Source organism: Malaclemys terrapin, chromosome 11 (genome assembly GCF_027887155.1).
Source record: "Malaclemys terrapin pileata isolate rMalTer1 chromosome 11, rMalTer1.hap1, whole genome shotgun sequence".
NCBI lineage: Eukaryota > Metazoa > Chordata > Testudines > Emydidae > Malaclemys > Malaclemys terrapin.
This window is the reverse complement of record NC_071515.1, coordinates 41,215,713-41,238,649: the sequence shown is the minus strand read 5'-3', so window position 1 is coordinate 41,238,649 and position 22,937 is coordinate 41,215,713. Positions and strand designations below refer to the sequence as shown.

At 42.3% G+C, this 22,937-nt stretch overlaps 1 protein-coding gene across 1 annotated transcript in view; it reads left to right on the top strand.

Annotated features, from left to right (window-relative positions):
• Positions 1–22,937, top strand: part of DCAF17 (DDB1 and CUL4 associated factor 17) — a 43,568-nt gene that overhangs the window by 7,098 nt on the left and 13,533 nt on the right. The window contains exons 5-10 of the mRNA XM_054043650.1: positions 9,592–9,728; positions 10,914–10,992; positions 11,402–11,491; positions 13,631–13,738; positions 14,320–14,425; positions 20,791–20,933. Of these exons, the coding sequence (XP_053899625.1) occupies positions 9,592–9,728; positions 10,914–10,992; positions 11,402–11,491; positions 13,631–13,738; positions 14,320–14,425; positions 20,791–20,933 (663 nt within the window). The remainder of the gene's footprint in view (positions 1–9,591; positions 9,729–10,913; positions 10,993–11,401; positions 11,492–13,630; positions 13,739–14,319; positions 14,426–20,790; positions 20,934–22,937) is intronic.

Genomic DNA, 22,937 nt, shown 5'->3' with positions numbered 1-22,937 from the left:
TGAGAATTCTTGCAATGAAATGGGCTTAGACACTAGAGAACACTCTCTCTCCTCTGAGTTAAGTAATCATCTTTGAAAAAATTCCATGAAAATACAGGGTTCATTTAAAGTTCTCAGAACCTGAGCTTCAGTCCAAGCCAAACATCTACACACTATTTTTAATGGCATAGCATGAGTCTGTAGACAGGGGCTCTGAGACTTGCTGCCATGGGTTTCTCCTTGCCATGTACACATATCCTTAATGACTACCACTGGTCATAACTCTACTGGCATTTTAACTCACTATTTTCATTTGTGCACAACTTTCTCTAAACTTCATTTTTTGACTGAAATTGTCATACTTTTTCTCAGACCAAAGGTGACTTTTAGGGAAAGACTGAGCGGTTTTCTCACATTAAGATTTATTTGCGTCTGGCTAACTCAAATAGGGGACCTCTAAAATATGACATTTTGCACATGGCAAATTCTACTGGGAAATAGTCTGGTAATTTTTGAGAAAAATTAGTAAATATTTTAAAATGTGCATTAATGAATGCAAACTACAACACTTTTATAGTTTTTTTAGTTATGTTACTGCCTATGGTACAATAATATTGTGCAACTTTATAGTGCCACATTTCTCCACTGTGCTGCTCCTAGATTTCTGCCTCCTGTAAGGAGCTGAGTATCTTTAACTCCCACAGGAGTTGAGGATAGTCAGCATCTTGCAGGATCATGCCCATACAGAGAAATGCAGTTTAAATCCCATGGAGTAATGCAGGAACAACTGGATGACTCCATAGTGTCAGAGAAAGTACTTTCTTTTCTCTTTCAATGCATAGTGCCACATTAATGTAGCGTTTAGGTTGCATATTTGAACACAAGTGTCATAAAAATGTGAAAGTTAAGGTTCCAGGAGTAATGTTTGTTTGTTTACTTAATTTAATTTGTGTAAATGTATTAAAAATGCCTGTTTTCAAGAATTAATGGCCTTATTTTCAAAGATGTTGTGCCAATATGGCTCCAACAGCAGCTCTTTACGCCCTGAAAATCTTAAAAGAATCGTACAAAAAATGGAAACATGGATGAATTGCTAAAGAGGAGAACAAAAGAATAGCACAAGCATGTAGGGACATAATCAGAAAAGGTCAGGCATAAAATGAGGCCTGGTCCACACTTAAAAATTAGATCCATCTAGCTACGTGGCTCAGGTCTGTGAAAAATTTTGAGCCCTGAGTACCACAGTTAGGTTGACCTAACCACCAGTGTTGACGCAGCAAGGTCAGCAGAAGAAATCTTCCGTCAGCCTAACCACTGCCTCTTGGTGAGGTGGATTAAATACATCAACAGAAAATCCCCTTGCGTCGATGTAGGAAGTGTTTATGCTACAGCGCACAGCTGCAGTGTGTAGCTGTGCTGCCTTAGTGGTTGTACTGTAGACATATCCTGAGTTACACCTAGCAAGGGATGTAAAAGGCAATAAAAAGAGGATCTATAAATACATCAGGAGAAAGAGAAAGACAATGGAAAGTATAGGTCCTCTACTTAGCGGAGAGGGAGAGCTAATAATGGACGACATCAAGAAGACTGATGTGTTTAATGACTATTTTGCTTCAGTTTTCACTAAACAGGTAAATTGTGATCAGATAAATAACAAAATTAATATTAACAAAGGGGAAGGAACACAAGCCAAAATAGGGAAAGAATAGTTTTAAAGAATATTTAGATAAGTTAGATGTCTTTAAATCAGCAGAGCCTGATGAAATTCACCGTAGGGTACTTAATGAACTAGTCGAAGCAATCTTGGAACCATTAGTAATTATCTTCGAGAACTCATGGAGGACGGATAAAGTCCCAGAGGACTGGAGAAGGGCAAATCAGTACCTATCTTTAAAATGGGGAACAAAGAGAACCCAGGGAATTTTAGATTAGTCAGCTCAACTTCAATACATGGAAAAATACTGGAGCAACTTACAAAACAATCGATTTGTAAGCAACAATTTATACATAAAAATCCAACTACTTAAAATAAAATTATTAAAATAGAATAGAAGCAAAATTCAAAGGAGGGGTACCAAAATAAGGAGGGAAGGAAGTGGGTAGAGAAGAGGAGGAGGTAAGGGGGGAGGCATTGAATAGGATCACTCATATACCTCAGAAAAGCATACCATATCACTGAGAATTTTTCTTGGGTATTTCTGTTACAGCATACAATGCTTTCCATGGTGGCCAAGCTTACAGAGTCCCTGCTCCAGTCTTCAGTTATTGGTCATTTTTTGGATTTCCATTTTTGTAGCACTAGTCTTTTAGTAATTATTAGTGCCCTGCTGAGCTAAAGGTTTTCAGATTTATTCAGCTTCCAGTTAACATCCATTAGGTTTAAGATTGCATGTTTAGTTTGTAACACAATTTTATTATGTTATATATGAGGATTCCCAGAATGTCTGTGTTAAGTTAGCACCTGCTGAATCATAGTGCCAATATTTGTTTCACTTAGCAGCACCTGTTTGAACAGTGCATCCTCCAGATGATTTTCTGATGGATTCATTTTAAATGGCGATCCAAGGAACAGTTTGGAGTACTGGCTAAAATTTGTTTCCATTGGCTGGCAGAGAGAAATTGGCCTAGTTTCTCCTTCTGTTTCTTTTTTAGGGAATCCATGTTTAATTCAAATTTGCTGGCCAAACGTGCATATAGTGTTGCTGTAGGTCTTGGCAATCTGGGTAATATTTGAGAAATGAATGCAGTTCAGGTGGGTCAGGGTAGCACAGGCATTGCGGCCCAACAGATGGGAGATGGCACGTTTAAGTTGGACATATTGCCACTCCTTCTTAGTCTGTAGATTGAACCTTTCTTTGAATATTATAAAAGGGAGGAAGGTATCATTTTCAATAAGTTGAATGATGGTCAGAATTCCTTTCCTAATTAAATCTGGCCAAATGATGGGGTTGTCTGCTATACAGAGTTTCAAGTTACCCCAGATAAAGAGTCCTTGGTATGTAGAAGAGGGTGATTTTTAAATTTAGTAGACATAGTATGCCAAGTATTTCTGTCTGCCATAATAACTGGTAGTTGTTCTTTAGCGAATCAGTAGTAATCCAAGTGCAGCGCATTGGAAAGGGGTAAAGGAGCAAACAATTCTGCTTCCAGCTGGAACCAATCTGAGTTTCTAAAGCACAAGGGAAGGAGCCACTGTGCTGGTGGCTAAGGATTATTGCTTGATGGTTGGGACATCTAAAACCTGTTTTGACAGGGAACTGTAATCTTTGGAAGGAGATTCTGGGTTTGTTACCAGCACCCTACAAAAGAGACCTAAACATGGTGTCAATTTTGGTAAAATAAAAAGGAGAAATATGGATAGGAAAAGAATTCAGAGTAAAAAGGATGCTCAGAATGGCATTCATTTTGATTGTTTATTTTTCCCCAAAGGGAGAGAGGTAGTGCCTGCCATCTATGTAAATAGTTTGCTAACTGCATGATTAATGGGGTGAGGGTAACCCCCCTTGACTGTGCTTTTAATTTCCTTAGGGAAGAGGATGCCAAAATATCTGAGATTTGTCTTTTGCCATCTAAATATCCCTAATACAGGTAAAGCCACTTCCATCTAAATCCAATGAGATCTTTATTGTTTCAAATTTATCCCAATGTATCTTGTAGCCAGAGAATTTACCAGTTATCTATAGTTGTAGAATATTTAGAATAGATTGATCTGGATTTTTAATAAGTAGGAGGATGTCATCTGCATATAGAAAAATTTGTCTCTTGAGTCTCTGATTTGTTGTTACCTGAGTCTCTGATTTGATCCGTTGAATATTTTGGTGTTCCCTAATTTGTATTGCAAGTGGTTCTAATGCTAGATTGAATAGGAAGGGGGAGAGAGGACATCCCGGTCTTGCTCCCTGAAACAGATCAAAGGGATGGGGAGATATTGTGCTGTTTGTTATATTCCAATCCCAATTCTCAGATCCTAACAGCTTTATCCATGAAATTAAGGATTTTCCCAAGCCAAATTTATCCAGGGTCACAAACAGATATTGCCAGTTCGCTCTGTCGAAGGCTTTCTCTGCATTGAGTGAAACAATTCCATGGGAATTTCTAGAGTGGGAACTATGCCTTTTTAAAATAAATTCCACCTGTTCGGAGTTAACCATTTCATTCATTACTTTTTCCAGTCTCTTAGCCAATATTTGTGAAAGTATTTTCACATCAGTATTGATTAATGAGATGGATCTATAGCTGTTACAGTTTTGCGCATCCTTACCTGGTTTAAATAATACAGTAATTAGGGCTCCTCTCATAGTAGGAGGTAGCATATACTTTTCTAAGATGCCTTAAAGAAAGGTAACAGTTTAGGGGCCAGAATGTCTTTGAAACTTTGATAGAATTCTATCGGTAGGCCATCGAGGGCAGGAGTCTTGGCCAGATTCATTTCCTCCATGGCCTTGATTAATTTCTCTAAATTGCAAGGGAAAGGCCAGCCCTGGTCTGCTGTTCTTATGAGATTGTGGGCAGTTAAGAGCTTTAATAAAATTATTTAGTTCTTCTGGGTGAGAATTTAATCTGTATGTGAGAATTTTCCCCAGTCTTACCCCTGACTCCCATTATGTCTTGTGTGAGTCTAAAAAGAGCAAATTGGGGGCTTGTGCTGAAATCGATCTATTTACTTCTTACCAAAGATTGATTAATTTTTAAAGATTTTCGTGGTAGGACTAGTTTGCACATTCTATGTCCATAGCTTTAAGTTGTTTGGTTAATTCTAGGACCTGAACCTGGCTAGCCCTCTTCCTACCTGCTGAATAGGAAATAATCCTGCCCCTAATAAAAGCTTTTAGTGTATCACATAGGGTGGATTGGGATCTCTCTAGTGGGTCATTTGTTTAGGGAAAAAACTGAATTTCTTCTGTGACATAGTTCTGAAAATGTTTATGTTTCACAAGAGCGGAGTTCAGTATCTATCTTTACAAGTCCAGTTTGTCTTGGGAGGCGTAGCATCCTGGTGCATGATAAGTGATCATAATAGACTTGATTTCATTATATGAGTCTTAGGCCTTGGCTACACTTACCAGCTAGTTCGACGGCTGGAAATCGAAGTTCTGGGTTCGACTTATCGCGTCTAGTCTGGACGCGATAAGTCGAACCCGGAAGTGCTTGCCGTCGACTGCGGTACTCCAGCTCGGCGAGAGGAGTACCGCGGAGTCGACGGGGGAGCCTGCCTGCCGCGTGTGGACCAAGGTAAGTTCGAACTAAGGTACTTCGACTTCAGCTACGTTATTCACGTAGCTGAAGTTGCGTACCTTAGTTCGAATTAGGGGGGGTAGTGTAGACCAAGCCTAACAGATTCATAGAAATCAGGAAGTAATCTATTTGTGAATATGTGGACTGCAAAGGGGGGAAAAAAGTAAAATCCTTCATCCAAGGGTTCCGTAACCGCCATACATCTTTTAACCCCAATTTTTCCTTATAATCTTTTATAATATTTCTAGTATGTGATTGTGTATGTTGGGGATGGCCTGATTTGTCTAAAAAAAGGGTCTAATACATCATTAAGATCTCCTGTGAGGATGATTGATTCTAATGGCATATTAATTAATTTTCGGGGGAAAGTGTTTTTAAAAAGTGGAGCATCTTTATTAAGAACATAAGAACATGAGAATGGCCATACTGGTTCAGACCAAAGGTCCATCTAGCCCAGTATCCTGTCTTCCAACAGTGGCCAATGCCAGGTACCTCAGGGGGAATGAACAGAACAGGTAATCATCAAGTGATCCAGCCCGTCGCCCATTCCCAGGTTCTGGCAAACAGAGGCTAGAGACACCATCCCTGCCCATCCTGACTAATAGCCATTGATGGACTATACTCCATGAATTGATCTAGTTCTTTTTTGAACCCTGTTATAGTTTATTGGGTCCACATACATCAATGGGTATATATAGAGTCAGAGGTCATAGCCTTCACCAACAACAATTACCTTCCTGATCTTCATTTACATCTAGAATTTGTAAAGTGAGTCTTTTATGAAACAATATTGCTACATAAAAAGAACAGGAGTACTTGTGTCACCTTAGAGACTAACAAATTTATTAGTCTCTAAGGTGCCACAAGTACTCCTGTTCTTTTTGCGGATACAGACTAACACGGCTGCTACTCTGAAACCTGAATATTGCTACATGTTTGGCTGCAGAGGAGAACATGTTAAGCACCCTTCCACCCATCCTAAATGTCTCTGCCTCCAAGTCATTTCGTGGGTTTCTTGTAGGAAGATATCTGCTTTTAGTGTTCTAAGATGAGTGACAACTTTTCTTTTTATAAGATGATTAGCCCCTCTGATGTTCCAGGAAACATAGTTTATAATATTAGCCATAAGGCGTGCTTAGGTCAAATATCTTTTTATCAGGTGGCTGAATAGTGTCATTGCTTGGGCTGCGTTTCTGGATTCCTCCTCACCGCCCTGGGGATATGAAGAGTGGCCTCATCACTCATTCCCCCACCACTCAAAACGCCGAACTGGGGCATAACTGGATTCCCTTTAATTTTATAAAGGAGAAATAGTCTCATATCAAGGGAGGGCGTGGTTTCTGCTCTATTCCCAACAACAAAAAAGGGTGAAGAAGGCTACTGTCTCAATTTAAGAACAAGTCTATAGTGGATATATAAGAAAAAGTTATACAAATTGTTTAAAAAACCTTATTCCAACCTAACCGGATCATTTGCAGATAAGGGTTCATTAGCAGAACAGTTTTGCCTAAACTTTTCCTCTGGAGCCTTGTCCACACTGGATTATAGTGTAAACTCCATAGTCACCCATGTAAATCAGCATAACATTTTTTTCAACTCTAACAAAAATAAAAACTAAAGAAAAAAACTGAACTAATATTACTGGGGAAAAAACAGACGACTACAACTACACTGCATACAACAGTGTCATAATAACATTCTCAGTAATTTGGTGAATCATAAAAAGCAATAATAATAATTATTCTTGGATAGGATTTTAGGAGATCAAATTTCTTTACAGTTGGGGAATTGAAACAGTTCATCATTCAACTGAAATCTTCATTACACTATTTAGATCTGATATCTCTTATAAGTGTACATTTAGGGCAAATGGATTGAATATTTCCAGATTTACTATAAACCCAAAATCTAGGAAATCAGATGGGGATGAAACAAAATTATCAAGGAAGGGGAAAGGGGAGGAAGATTTTAAAAATAAAAAAGGTGGGGAGGGGTTGGAAAAGATATCAGGAGCAAGAGTGCCTCAGACAGAAAACAAAACCATGCTTCTCTGTGGAAGCTTAACCGATCCACGGGTGTAAGGAGTGCACAGGTCCAGTTAAGCAATTTGGTTGGAGTGAGGGTCTTGAATGTGAATATGCTCCTGGTACACTGGATTAATGAGGGGCATGGAGTAGGGTGGATGCAAGCAAAGCAGGTGTGTCCATTTTGTAACACTCCAACCTGCTCACAGCAGCAGGTGGAGTACATAGTGGTTTCTTGAGTTTGGATGGAGGGTCAGAATTCAAATCAGAGATGAGATCCTTCTTCCCAGCCATTCACTTCCCAGCCAGCCCCCTCTGCTGATGAACCACAGAAGTTCAAAGAAATGAAAAGTAAGGGGACAAAATGGTGGACTTGTCCTTTACAATTGTTTTGTTAGACTGAGAACTAAATTCCACCACTGCAGTGACTGATCTGGTAAAGTTGTTTTAATGCATCCCATCTGTATCTTTTACAGGTTTTTTTTTTTTTTCTGTAGTGAGATCAGACTCCTTTCAACTTCTTCTGCTGTCATAAAACCATCTTGCCCTCCTTTTTAACTTTGAAAGTAGAAGGGAAGGAAATGAAGTAGTCCAAACCCAATCCTTTGGCTACAGATCTGTTAAATTTAGCTCTCTTCACCACATCCTTGGTGTAGTCATCAGCCTGTGTCCCTTCCACGTTAGATTTTTAAGTTCTTTTTTAAAAATGAATTCCTTAAAACTGTATTTTAAAAATCTTAGTCATGGCCTGGTGTTTTGTATCTGGAATGGATTTTTGCACAAATGAGCAATGGACTATCTCAATATTTAACTTTGATTGGCGGGGAGAGACAAAAAGAGCTGGCAACATGGTAAATAAAAATTCCACAAGCTTCCCTTTTTCCAACCCATCTTGGAGACCCACAATTCTCAGATATTTTTCTCCTTGATCTTCCCTCGAGATCATTAACCTTCTCCTGCAGTGTTTTAGTAGTCCTTTCCTGTTGCTCTGAGGTTATATTCATAGTACAGGTCTGTCGCATCTTACGCGCATTTAACATGCGCGATTTCAGCTTTACGCGGTCGGCAAAAACAAAACAAAGAAAGAGAAAAATAACAATTTTATTACTGTACTTGTAGTGCTGGCGATTCCGCCCGCCATTGAACTCAATGTAATTTTGACTATACGCGGTTTTCGCTTTACGCGCTGACTGCGGAACGTAACCCCAGCATAAGATGAGACAGACCTGTACTCACTGTGTCTTCTACTGAGGAGATTCTGTTTTCAGCTTTCTCTAGTGTTGATGCTGAGTCTTACAAATTGGCTTGACATGTACTAGTAATCGTTTTGATTTCAGTTATCTCTTCAGATATTTTTCTCAAGATAGATCACTTGAGATTTGTTTTAGCTAGTCCATAATTTCATATAGTCTCAGAGGAGCAGCCTCTCCCTCGTCGGCCATCTTGCTGCAAAAGGGCTGTCTGACACCGTCTGCTTTTTAGGATTTTGTAGAAAGTCTGGAGATGGAACAGCATCCGTAATAGTATTAAATTAAAATAAAAGAATTATAGAATATCTAATATTAGATGGGGCATGGGGTGGGAAAGTGAATCAGTTGCTGCTGGTTGTGGATTTTAGGAGGTGGCAAAAGGTAGTTATAAAACTATGCATCCAACATTCCCCTAGCGGCTCCCAGAAGTCCTACCACGTACTTTAAAACTGTTGCACTCTTGTGTCTGTATGTTTCATTTTTATTGCAGGACATTTTAATTGTATCTGTGTTTTAGTCTGGGTTTGTAAACGCCATCCATCACTAAGACAGTGATTTTGTGTTTGGTCTCTACTTACATCTATTTTGAACCTGCAGTTTTGTAAGCACAATTGGTATGACATCCAATTGCTTAATATCAAGCAGTTAGACTTCTAAGGCCTTGTCTGTGTGTGGGAAATTGACCAGCATAGCTGTCTGGAATAACAAGATATTCCTTTATAATTTATTTATTCTGTAATAATTCCTTGTGTGGATGCTCTATTCCAGAATAAAAGTGACTTTATCCTGGAATAATTACTCCACTCACAAAGTGAGTCCATATAGGAAGCTATTCTGGTATAGCTTATTCTGCAATAACTTTGCCTGTCAATTTCTCCATGTAGATTCAGCCTAAGCGATATCAATTTCACCTACAAACAATTGTGCCCACAGTTATTTGTACCTGCAAACTGTGAGTGTGAAAAGGGAGGATAGTGTTCAAAAATCTGGCCCCAATCTCCGTCTAGGCCAGATAGTTTGTTTTAAAAACTATAAAAAGTAGGCAATATGGCTTTCCTCATGTACACATTCAAACTTTTTACTGATAACTTCTTTTTATATAGGAGGAAACGCTTCCCAGTCCACCAGACTATAAATCTTCTCTTGCAGTTTTGACTGCTCATAACTGGCTTCTTCGTCTCTCTGCTAATACCGGAGAAATACTGGAAAAAATATACCTCCCACCCTACTGCAAATTCAGGTATTAATTATTGGCTGGGCTTTCTACAAGTAATGTTTTAATTAGTTATGATTATAGCAGTACTATAGGAGAAAATCACTTAATTTGTAATATATTAAAGCTATTTTGTTCCTATGCATTCACAAAGCTTTGTTTAACACTATTACTTTGGAAGGGCAGAATCTATATTGTTTAGAGAGAGGTCTGTAAAATACATTTTTCTGGATGAAATTTCTCTCAAATTCATGGCAGGAAAAGGATGAAGCCCAAATCTCATCAGCAAATAACACCGTTCTTTTCAGACTCTGTGGAGGTGCAAGTGGTTGAATAGCATGGAGGTGAACTATCCTCCAGATCAGAATGAAGGCATGTTGTTGGTGCAATGAATGGCAGCATGCCGTGCGGGTCCCGTGCTGTACCTACTCTATGGATGACTTCAAGGCTCTCAATCTGGCATCTTTCGTGAGCACAGTTACCACACAGAATTTTCTTTTAGAAAAGTTTTAAACTTCAGCACTGTAAATGTTCAGGACTTGAGTTTACACCTACATTTCCAATTAACTCATCTGGAAAAGAAAGAAAACCACAAAATCAGGCTATCACTGGCTTTTCTCTGCCAATTTTACAACTTTTAATATTGCAATAACAGCATACCAGAATGTACCTTTTAAGATGTGAAAAGCAAACTTCATAAAACAAGGAAAATATTATCAATTCAGAAATAGGCAATTTTAACTTATGAATGTTCTTTTGCACAAAGTATCCATTTTTCCATTTAAGAGGAGGGCAATTACTGCTACTAGAGAACTGCAAGCTTTTCTTTCAATTCCCAGAGGAAATGATCCTTTTTATGCTGCAGAATCAGAAAACTGGTTTATGAAGGGAAAGGGGAAAAGTGCATTAGCCAGTCTTAATATATTAAGAGCTTGCAATAGTGCTTGTCTCATTGTCCCAGATAAAGTGAGCCAGATCTTGGCCCGCAACTCCATCGCTGTTGTGCTACTCCAGGTGCCCAAACACTCTTTACCCCAGATGGTTTAACAAGCAGAGCTTGGCCAGATACTGGGATCTGCTCCGGCATCCACATGATCTGACTTGTGTTATAACCTTTGTTATAACAAAAAGCTTTTCGTGTGAAATGGTGCGTTTGCCTTAAGAAAGTCTAAAAAATATATATATTTAAAAATGCATTTTTATCACCAATAGGTATCTGAGCTGGGACACTCCTCAAGAGATTATGGTTGTCAAGTCAGCTCAGCATAAACTTCCAGCAGCAGCACAGCAGGTAGGTTTACTCAAGCATTCTGTGTGGTGAGGTATATATAGCCAAATGTTTACAGGATAGGTCCAGAGGTTCAGAGAGAATTCTTTGTGAGCTGACCCTGTGGCATTACCTAATGCAGGTATGTTAACACTCTCCTCTTTTATGTTACTAGAAGAGAAAACATGACTGACTTTGTGATTAGAGGACAGAACCGGGTCAAGAGACCCTCATATGGCTTTGGGTAGGACTACAAGTTCTCTGAGCCTCAGTCTCCCCTTGGGAAAAAAAGGTGATAATCCTCCCCTAACTCACAGGGTGTTGTAAGCTCTGAACAATATTTATCATGGTTTCATACTGTTAGCTTCATGTCGTAGCATATAATATTGCCTGAGATACAATAACTAAGTTCAGTGTTACTGTTCTTCTCCAGGCAGGCATCCAGCAATCTGTGCTATTCTTTCTTGCTGTATTCAGAGTTCTACCTCTGAAATTTATTGGAATGCTGGAGATAAACAAAAAAGTGAGTTACTTTCTATATTAACTATGCTTCAAGGTGTAGTAATTTAAAAAGCATTGTGTTGCCTCATTGCACGTCCCAATAATGCAGGACTAATTTGTATAATGCAGTGGCTCATTTCCCTAGTGAATGTAACAGTATCCCACTTTCCTTGGATAGAAACAACCACAGAGTGATTCTTCACACATGTGATCTGCAGGGAAAATACCAAGTACACCAGGTCTGTTCTGTAAGTGCTAGGAAAGGTTGTTTGAAACTAATTCCTTCTTAAAGGAAGAGGAGAGTTGGGAATTGGTGGGTGTTTGTGGGCAGTGGGGTTTTTAAGGAAGCTAACTGTTAGTATCAGAAACTGGTGAAGTGCTGATCCATTGGTGCAGATGAGTATCCTTTCTCCAGCTCAGCCATCTAGTTGGTGCTGAAGGGAGCTGAGACCTCTGAGGCAGAGGGCTTGGAATCAGAGCAAGCCCTCTTAAGCTCTGCAAAACATGACCTTTTTTCTGCTCTTCTGACTGCCGCTCTCCCAACAGGCCCTAGTGCCAATCTTCATGCCCCTTTTTTCTCCACTGGCAGACTGGCCAGTGTGGAGGACAGAGGTGGCCTTATTCCAACGTTTACTGTTGATGTACCTCCAAGCAGCAGGGATTGTCTTTTTTGTTACTTGTCTGCCTAAGCTTAGCACAGCAAGACCCCAATTCTTGACTGGAGTTCTTAGCCCCTACAGAAATAGAAAGAATTAGAGCTGGGCAGAGAAAAGTAATTCTGTTTTGTGGAGGATTTTGACATTTGGTTTTGTTCCAATTCAGATTGAAAAGCAAAAATGTTGAAATTCTCTGTGAAAGGGAATGGACCCTGGGTCTGCCTGGCAGGCTGCCCCGGAGCCACAGATCCTGGAAGCCCTGGGAATGTGGGCTGCCAAGGACTTGGAAGCTTGGGTTCCCCAGCATGCCCACAAGCAAGCTGGCAGGAAACCAGGCAGGGTTTCATCAGAATCCTGCCTAAGTTCTGTCAGAACTTCACAGAAATCAAGCTGTCTCCGCGGAACATTTTGATTTTGACAAATTGGCAAATTCCAATGAAAAAACATTTCATTAGAAATTTTCCAACCAGCTGTACAAATAGTGACTAGTTCTGTGGAGAGAGAATGTGGATTCAGAACTAATCCCCACTGATTTGGCCACCTCTGGCCTGTGAAGCAGGCAATACATGTATTTCTAAGACGGCCAGAATCTGACAGCATATATTTGGGATGTGGTTCCTGAGATGTGCTGTGGATCCAAATGGTTTGGGTTTTTTGTCCTACATATGGGCCAAAAAACATCTGATTTGATGCTTGTTTTTGGCTTTTCCTCTCCCCCATTTTAACCACATTTCCATAAAATATATCTGATTAGCAGAGTGAAAACTTTACTCTTCATAAATGCTTTATAAACGTAGGAAGAAATGCAGCTTGGAAGTGCATGTGTGGCCCATTAAATATTAGGAATAAAGTTCATCTGTTTACATCCAGCAAAAGTTTGTTTGGATTTTTGGTTGTTTTCCTTAGTGGAGATGCGTGAGGCACTCTGGACAAAATGAATATTGCAGTGTCATTAAGAGCTATAAGCACCTCTCCACTGACCTATCTAACTTGGGTTCAGGTTCAGAGCTTAAACATCCAATATTGTATCCTGACTGATGCATTAGCAACATAATTAACTTTTCAGCTATGTGCTGTCCTGGATCCCTGAGCAGAATGAACACTTGCCTCCAGTTATAGCAGCAAACCAGGATTAAAAGATTGTATTTCCAGCTCTGCTACTGACTTATCATGTACCCTTAACCAACTTCATCACTGTGTGAATTTGTAAAAACAGGGTAACAGGTTACCTGTTTTAGAGGCATGTTGAGAATGAATGTCGGTAAAGATTCTCTGACTTCAGATGGTACAGAAGTGCAAAGTCTTATTATTGAAGTACAAAAGAATAGCTGATTTGCAAAACCATCTAAAAGAAAACATCTGTCAGCAATTTTGGAGAAGAGTGTAGCAGGAAATGAGACTGTAAAACAAAGCGAGTCAATTTCTATGTCAAGCAGCCTTAGTGTTTTACATTTTCTTTTTAATGATCTCTTTCCTGATGGAATATTTTCTTTTCCCTGAGCCAGATATTTGGGAACAATGTAACAGATGTCGCTCTCTCTCATGGAATGCTGATTGTGATGTACAGCATGGGTCTGGTCAGGCTCTATAGCTTCCAGTCTCTCTCTGAGCAGGTAATGGAGCATGGAATTTGACACACAACCTACTATACTTTGAGGAAACTGATTATTATTAATTTAGCACTGTATATGAATATGACACTTTATTATAGGAGAAATGCACCAAACAAATCCATGCTCTAAGAAAATTACAGTCTAAGGTATTAATGGGCACAATACCTTACCAAACAATTCTAATAGCATTATTCTCAAATTGTAAAATGTACGTAGGGTGGGTACTGACATAATAGAGATCTTACTCAGAGACCACATAGAGACAGCTTACCAAAACAAGTATCTACAGACTGCTACATGTCATGTCTGTCGTAACAGGAAGAAGTATTGAGATTGGAAACCAATGGGCAAGGAAGACTCCTTGATATGAAATGGAATCAGAGAAAGTTTAGGAATAATATTCCCAGATTTAAAATTTTAAAAATCAGTTGTAAGTGAATTTAAATTCTTTCAGCCAAAAAAAAATCTACTAGTACTTAGAAAACAAGATTTTAGGTTTAAATGGACCATTTGAGTAGTGCAGTAAAACTGAACAGCAAATGTGTACATCAATAAAACCAATTTGTTTTGCATTATTTTAGTTCACAGAGCAGCAATTTGATTTGGGATGCAAATGCAACTGGAATGGTAAAGTTGGAATTGTAGGAAAGTATCCATTTGGACTTCCTTGTAACATTAAAATAACAGGTATTTTATCTTTGCATTATCGAGACTGATGGCTGTTATGTTTTATCTGTGGATCTTTCATTGCTATCAAGAACATTTAAAACTGCTGTGTCATGTTGTGTTGTAGTGTACTTCTAAGTTTAGTTGGGTATTCATGTTATAATTCAGAATGTTTTCTGTTTTACTTCCAAACCCAAGAATTTACTAAATAGGACTTCTACAGAAAGTTAGAACAGGAACAAAACGGCTTCAGAAACTAAAAACTGTGCATAAACAGGATTCCCTTCACCTATCACTGTAATACAGCCGCTTCTGGGGTGGAACGTGATAGCTGTTAAATCACACACAGAAAAGCTACACCATGGTTAGGGCCCTACCAAATTCATGGTCCATTTTGGTCAATTTCATGGTCATAGGATTTTTTTAAATAATAAATTTCATGATTTCAGCTATTTAAATTTGAAATTTCACGGTGTTGTAATTGTACGGGTCCTGACCCAAAAAGGAGTTGTTGGGGGAATTGCGGTACGGTTACCCTTACTTCTTCTCTGCTGGTGGGGGGCAGAACTGCCTTCAGAACTGGACAGATAAAGAGCGGTGGCTGCTGGCCGGGATCCCAGCTCTGAAGGCAGAGCCACCGCCAGCAGCAGCGCAGAAGTAAGGTTGGCATGGTACGATATTGCCACCCTTATTTCTGAACTGCTGCTGGCAGGGCGCTGCCTTCAGAGCTGGGCACCTGGCCAACAGCTGCCACCGTCCAGCTGCCCAGCTCTGAAGGCAACGTAGAAATAAGGGTGACAATACCGCAATCCCTCTAAAATAACCTCACTCCCCTACAACTTCCTTTTGGGTCAGGAACCCCAATTTGAGAAATGCTCGTCTCCCTCATGAAATCTGTGTAATATAGGGTAAAAGCACACAAAAGACCAGATTTCACGGTCCATGACATGTTTTTCATGGCGTGAATTTGGTAGGACCCTAACAGTGGTATAACATAGGAAGTGAGAAACAGATTACTGTATCTAATCTAAACCGCGGGGAGAACTCAAGGGGATAGAATGTAATTTATCCAATTGCAATTAGACCACTCTAGCTGTCCATACTGTGTCAGTCACATTGAGCTTAATTCTAAGTGAAAAACTAACCTATTTTAGAAAACAACTCTTATGTCCAGCTTACAAATATGGCATTCTGGACTATTACTTTTTGTGTGTAAAGTTCTCAGATACAAAAGGTATCTTTATACCAGTGCATCTGAGATCAAAATCTTAAGGTGGATCCCAAGCCCAGGACTTCCCCCTCTCAGCACATTAATTGTTTTTTCTCTAATTAAAAAAAATCTGGACTTTTCCCTCCCCGCCTGCAAAAGTAGGAGCCTCCTATATTAATATTTGGGCACAAAAGTGCTAAGCAGTTGCCAGCTCCCACTGCTGTCAAATATGCACTTAGAATACCAATTTTAGGCTCCCTTTAAAAAAAAAAAAATCGTGTGCCTTTTGTAGTCAATATTTTAATAAATGATTTTCCATATAAAAAGTGCATTTTATATTTACATTAATTTTTATTGAAGAATTTCACATAGTAATAGCAGACAAAACAAGCCAGATACTTCAGCCTAATACAAAGATATAATATAGAGCTAGATAATAATCAAACGCTTTAATTATGTAACATCTTATGAAAACAAGAAATGAGACCATATGATGATCCAAATTGGATCAAGTTCTGCAAAGGAGATGGAGTTTAGGAAATCTCTCTTCAGTTTCCTCTCTGATGTAGTACACCTCTACCCCGATATAACGCGACCCAATATAACACAAATTCGGATATAACACGGTAAAGCAGCGTTCCGGGGAGGGGGCGGGGCTGTGCACTCTGGTGGATCAAAGCAAGTTCGATATAACACAGTTTCACCTATAATGCGGAAAGACTTTTTGGCTCCCGAGGACAGCGTTATATCGAGGTAGAGGTGTATACTAAACCATGACCTAGTGTTGATGCCCTGGTGAGAATACGCCTGTGTGAGTTTTGAAAGGCAGTTTATATTAGATACATTTCCAAGGCTTGTGGATCGTTCGAGTTTTGGATCATGAGTTTTAAAGACAAAGTAAAAGAAAAAGAAACCTTTTTGATCTTGAACTTTATTCAAGAACAGTTTGTGGTTAGGACATTTTCAGCTTCTGATGAACATTGACTATAACTGCTGTTTGAAGATAGTTACATTCCTGTGGTTTTTGAGTTGTTTTCTTTTATGAGTGAGATGGCTGATTTAGCCTGTGCAGTGACATTTAGTGCTTCCATGAAGAAGCAGCTGATCTTTTTGAAGACTTCAGAGTCTAAACTTGTGCTTGTTGAAACTTAACTGTTTGGGAAGCTATGTGGAAGGCTTGAAAGCTATGGGGACTTGAAATCTTGTATTTTTCCACAGAAAAAACACATCCTGGGAAGAAGCAACACACGCTTCCCAGCATTGCTCTGCAAGGGTAACCCTGACCTGAAGAGACCACCTCTACAGATGACAGGGTAGAGTAGTCTCCATACGTATTCAGTTCTTGGCCTCTCTGCCAAGACTGACAACAACATAGGTGATGTGAACACCTATCCAAGAGGAACTGTACAGAGATCAATAAGTTAGTGCACATAGGTCACCAAACAGCTGTTGGCTGGTAATCATTTTCATGTACTACTGACTCTGGCCAAATTTGAAAGAGCCAAAAGGCGCCTTTAAACCATCATAAATCTACTATCTCCTGTTTAACCCCCCCAACATTTATTATGAGAGGATCTAGTAGTTTCATAAAAATAGAGAGGAAAATATCTCACTCATTATTTTTCCAAATTTAGAACAAATATACTAGTATCGCCAGGAGCAAATCAGGCTTTGCATTTAGATGATACTGGAGTATTTTGTGGAAATGAACTAAAGAGGCTCAAATAATAATTGAAAATTGACATTTCTAGAAGGATCTTTTAAGAACAATGACAGTATTCTAATAAACAGTGGACTGCTGGGTAATGGGAGAAAGCAACACATAAGAAAGAAAGGAGAGGTGGGAGACAGTGATAGCAGTTGCTGTGGTTTTGGGGTCTGATCTTTAAAATCCTTGGCAAAAGACAACATAAGTGTAAAAAGAGACTCGTGAAGTCTATACTTTGTAAGGCTGTTGTGGCATAAAATGGGCTCAGAGTTAGAAATTTAGTCCATTCCCCTGAATTTTTTCAGGATTCTTAGTAGTAAATGTTTTTATAAAGAAAATAATCAGCCTGTCAGGGAATGAGATTTCATGAGGTTTTCCTCTAATTTTTTAACCAATTCTATTTGCTATCAACCCTCTGCCAGTACTTCTAATCTACCACATATTGCACTTTTCCCCCCAGAGACATCATTTATTATTAATCCTACGTTATTTAGGGTTACCATATTTTGTGCCTCTAAATGGAGGACACCCCCAGGGACCCCGGCCCCGCCCCCAGCCCCGCCCACGCCCACGCCCCAACTCCGCCCCCTCCCAAAGTCTCCGCCCCCTCCCCTGCTTCCCGCGAACATTTGAGTCGCGGGAAGCCTGTAGCAGGTAAGGGGCGGTGTGGGGGGAGGAGGCGCGGCCCAGGCTGGCCCCCAGGCGGCTCCAGCCTGGGTCGGCTCGGGCCCTGGGGTGCCGGCCCCGGCCCACCACCCCTGGCCCGCCCAGCACTGCCGGCCCCCCGGCTCGCGGCCCCGCGGCCCCCCCGGCCCAGCGGACCCCGCGGCCCAGCGGACCCCCCAGCTCCTGGCCCAGCGGACCCCCCCGGCTCGCGGCCCAGCGGACCCGCCGGCCCAGCGGACCCCGTAGCCCAGCGGACCCCCCGGCTCCTGGCCCCACGGCCCAGCGGACCCCTCCGGCTCGCGGCCCCCCCGGCCCAGCGGACCCAGCGGACCCCCCGGCTCCTGGCCCCGCGGCCCAGCGGACCCCCCCGGCTCGCGGCCCAGCGGACCCGCCGGCCCAGCGGACCCCCCGGACCCCTCCGGCTCACGGCCCAGCGGACCCCCGCGGCCCAGCGGACCCCCCGGCTCCTGGCCCCGCGGCCCAGCGGACCCCCCGGCCCAGCGGCCCCCGCGGCCCCTCCGGCTCGCGGCCCCGCGGACCCCTCCGGCTCGCGGCCCCGCGGACCTCCCGGCCCAGCAGACCCCCTGGCCCCGCGGCCCAGCGGACCCCCCCGGCTCGCGGCCCAGCGGACCCGCCGGCCCAGCGGACCTCCCGGCCCAGCGGACCCCCCGGCTCCCGGCCCAGCGGACGCCCCGGCTCCCGGCCCAGCGGACGCCCCGGCTCGCAGCCCCGCGGACCCCCCGGCCCCCCCGGCTCGCGGCCCCGCGGACCCCCCGGACCCCCCGGCTCCCGGACCGGCCCCGCGCCCCCGGCTCCCCGCCTGGCCCCGCGCCCACCCCGGACCGGCACTGCGACCCCGGCCTGGCACCGCGCGCCCGGCCGGGCTCGGCACCATGCCCCCGGCCCCGCGGCCTCGGCCAAAGAGCCCTCCTGATTTTTCCGGACATGCCCGGCTTTTGGGGATTTCCCCCCGGACGGGGATTTGAGCCCCCAAAAGCCGGACATGTCCGGGAAAATCCGGACGTATGGTAACCCTACGTTATTAAATCTTGCTTAGAATCTCCCTTTTACTAAATGTTAGATCAGAGGCAGTCGTCTTCACTTCCTGTCCTAACCTACTGGCTGCAGCTAAATAGCTGCCACTTTCCACATCAGATGTGGCTTCATTTCCATGATAGATAAAGCGACTCCTCTCAGAATAGCTGGCTGAGGACTTTGGGATCTTGAGATGCGTGGGGTGGGGGAGGAGAGGAAGAACTAGCTAAATGTAAATTCAGGTCTTGGATGCAGTCAGACTACTTCAAGCTGTAATTTTGTATAGTCTCACAAGTTAAGCAGCATAAAACCAGGTCAGAATTTGGCTGAGACATCTAGGAAAAACTCAAGTTGCTGCAAGAAGTACTGTGGCTGATTCAGTTGGTGGCATTTTTTCCCTAAAGCAGCACATAACCAATGCCCCAGCACAGCACAAGAGGGCACTTTACTGCTGTAAATTCAGTCTTTCAAAGGAGGCATCAAACTGAAGTCATAATCAGTTCTTGTCATTAAAAGTACCATAGTATACTTTACCAAATCAGAGATGTGGGCCTTATTGCTCTGGCCAAAGTCCAGCTTGGGTAATTACATACCACCTATTTCAATTCCCCTTGTAATTTCCAATAGTCTTCACTTTCTGTCAGATTGTTTTGTAGTATTGCAATATTCTGTTTAACAGGGCTGTTTTTCAGCCCAAAAGTTGGGTCCATGTTAGTGGCTGTAGAAATTATTTGTAGGATACTAGATAGTAAAGGGTTGTAAAGTTTTCTGGTATCCATTTAGATTAAAGTTGCTATGTAAATACCTTCTCCCGTTGTTGCATGGAGGATTTATATGAGTAGCTTATTAATGCTGAATGTAACTTGCTCCACGTGAGCTGAAAGGAGAACTAGATTCCTTTTGCCATTTACTGCACTGAGTCCTAAAATTTTCTATTTGTATAATTTATAAACTCAGTTGCAGATTACATTGATTGTGATTCCCCCATTGTTTTCTTAAGAGAGATGAGTGGGGGAAATATTAAAGTTCAGACACTTTCTTGCATGTAATGCTAGGGTTACCATATTTAAAAATTAAAAAAAGAGGACACTCCACAGGGCCCTGGCCCTGCCCCAACTCCACCCCCTCCCCTGAGCGCCCGCATTCCCCCTCCTCCCTCCCAGCCACGTGAAACAGCTGCCCGAGCGCTACCGGCGTTTCGGGCAGACCCCAGACCTCCGGACCCTGCACCCCCGGCCAGGCACTTCCCCTCCCGGGCTCTGGCGGCGGCTGCAGCATGCTGCTTCCTGACTCCTCAGCTCTGTAAGAGCCGAGCTGCCCGAGTGCTACCAGCTTCGGGCAGCCCCCATGCCTCCAGACCCAGTAGCCGGTAGCGCTCGGGCAGCTCAGCTCTTAAACAAAGCCGAGGAGTCAGGGAGCACAGCAGCCGCCGGAGCCCACTCTAAGGTAAGCCAGGAATGCCGGAAGCTGGGAGTATTTTTCCCGGACATGTTCGGCTTTTTGGAAATTCCCCCCGGACGGGGGTTTGATTACCAAAAAGCCGGACATGTCCGGGAAAAACCTGACGTAAGGTAACCCTACGTAATGCCAGTTTGCTAGGTAGCAGTTAGTTGCCCATCTGTACTGTATTTTTATGTGCACAATGACATTAAACACTGTAATGAGTTTTTAGATGTTTTTAAGAATGAATAATTTAATTAGAATTCTACAGACGAATGGAATTATGAGGCTGTTAATAATGATCTTAACATTACACAACGTTTGCAGATACCCCACCTTTGCTATTTGAAGTGTCTTCCCTGGAGAACTCATTTCAAATTGGAGGATACCCTTGGCATTACATCATCACACCTAACAAGAAAAAGCATAAAGGAGTCTTCCATATTTGTGCTCTGAAAGACAATGCTTTGGTAATATATTCACATAGCAGCCTCACTCACCCTATCATCTGAGTAACACTTGGAGCAATAAATATTTTCCCATTCTCTCCTACAGTGCCCTCTCAATGTGCTGATTGCCCCCTTGGCCAGGGAGTGCCATACTTAATGGGCTGCAGCTATAGCCCAGCAATGCTGCTTCTGAAATTGTCAGAAGAATCAACACAAAGCAATGGAAATATTTTCTTCCCACCAGTGTTGCTTCTGGTGCTTCCTACCATCCCCTGCACCCATAGCATTACCTCCTCTGTGTTCCCAACTCAACAGTGATGGGTTGAGCTGAGTCTTGTACCTATACTCTGCATGGTGCCGTGTTGTTTCCCACTGTCTACAACCATTTTACAAATAAGCTGCTTTACTATTTGGCATCTGATCCTTCTACTCCTGGGTGAATTCTGCGCCCCTGTGCACGTAAAGAATTTATGTGCCACACAAAATGTTTTCCTCCCACAAAAAATACATTCTGTTGGAAAATTGCTGTAATTATGCCTTTCGCCCACCAAGGTCTGCTGTGGTGCCAGAACAGAGCAGCCGCTCCCAGGCCAGCCCTAGCTGCAGATAGGGAAGAGAAGAGGCTACCTTCCTCACAGTGCCCTGCCCCTGAGGCCAGGTCAGGAGGCTAGGGGATGGTCAGCATTGGGCATATGAGGCTGCTGGGGAGGGGGATCACAGACTGGGGTTCATAAGGGCTAATGGTGCAGAGACAGACTGGGGAAGGAGCTGAATGGGAGTGGGGGTGCAGGGACACATGGGGACAGGGTAGGGAGATGGCTGAATGGGAGTGCAGGGACACATGGGGACAGAGAGGGGGTGCAGGGCCACACAGAGATGAGGGTCAGGGAGCTGAGTGGGGGTGCAGGGCCAGATGGGAGAGGGGTGCAGGGCAACAAGTTCACAACCAGACTCCTTCCCAGCAATTACTTCCCTCTCCCTCAGCTCTTCTGTTAAACCTGGCTCTCCCAAACCGTTGCACTGCTTCTGAGGGGGGGTGAGAAATACAGTTCTATATTGTAGTTTAAATAAATTATTACTCGGCGTTCTGCATTAATATGCCTAGTAAGGAAGCTATTTGTCAAAAAACATTTTCTGAATCTTTTTTGTTATCTGTATTGTTACAGACATACTTGCTGACAAGTATTTTGAAATAAATTACCAAAATAATTGAAACTGGTCTGATTATATTGTATAATTTTGACAAATAAAATATACAGAATTTTGCAGAATTTTAAAATATTGTGCGCAGAATTCCCCCCAGGAGTATCCTCCTTTTGTGGTTTCTCTTTCAAAATGTTTTTGAACACTATGTTTATAATTGTGTCCTTTTTAAAAAAAGTTGTATTATCCACCATTTTGTCATTTGCATGAGCTCACTTTTTCAGACTTTATTTTGGCTTCCTTGTTCAGGCTAAAAACATGTCTATAATATTCGCCTGCCAGCTCAGGATTCTTCAACTGGGAAGTTTCTCGTCTATATGTGTCCCCATCTCTTAGTCTGTTGAGACCAACGTCCCTTCCTTCCTGTCTCTTTTAACATCAGAATATACAGGTCTTCAGTCTCATGGTGAAGTACAAGCTGTACAAAATATGGTGTTTTTGCTTCCCAGGTCTCAGGCAAACCTCTTGCCCCTGGCTTTATTTTGTGTGAGTTCACACCCACAAAAGTTTGTTACAAATTAACTCAAAACAAAACTCTGCCAAAATGCCTGAATTTGGCCTGGTTTGAGGCTGAACTCATAAACCGCCCCAAGTTCACAGACCTCAGCAAGCTTTTCCACGTATCCGCCCAGGTCTTGGATTTGTTTTAAAACTCAGTGCTAGTATAAAAGCTTTTCATAGGTCTCGTCCCAAGTCAAAGCTCACTTTGTTTTGAATTGCTGAAGTGTTTGCAGGCTAGGTTTTTAATTTTCAATGTGTAGTTTCAGGAGAAGTAGGAACAGGTCTAATCATGTTAAAGGCATTGTTCATTAGATACTAAAC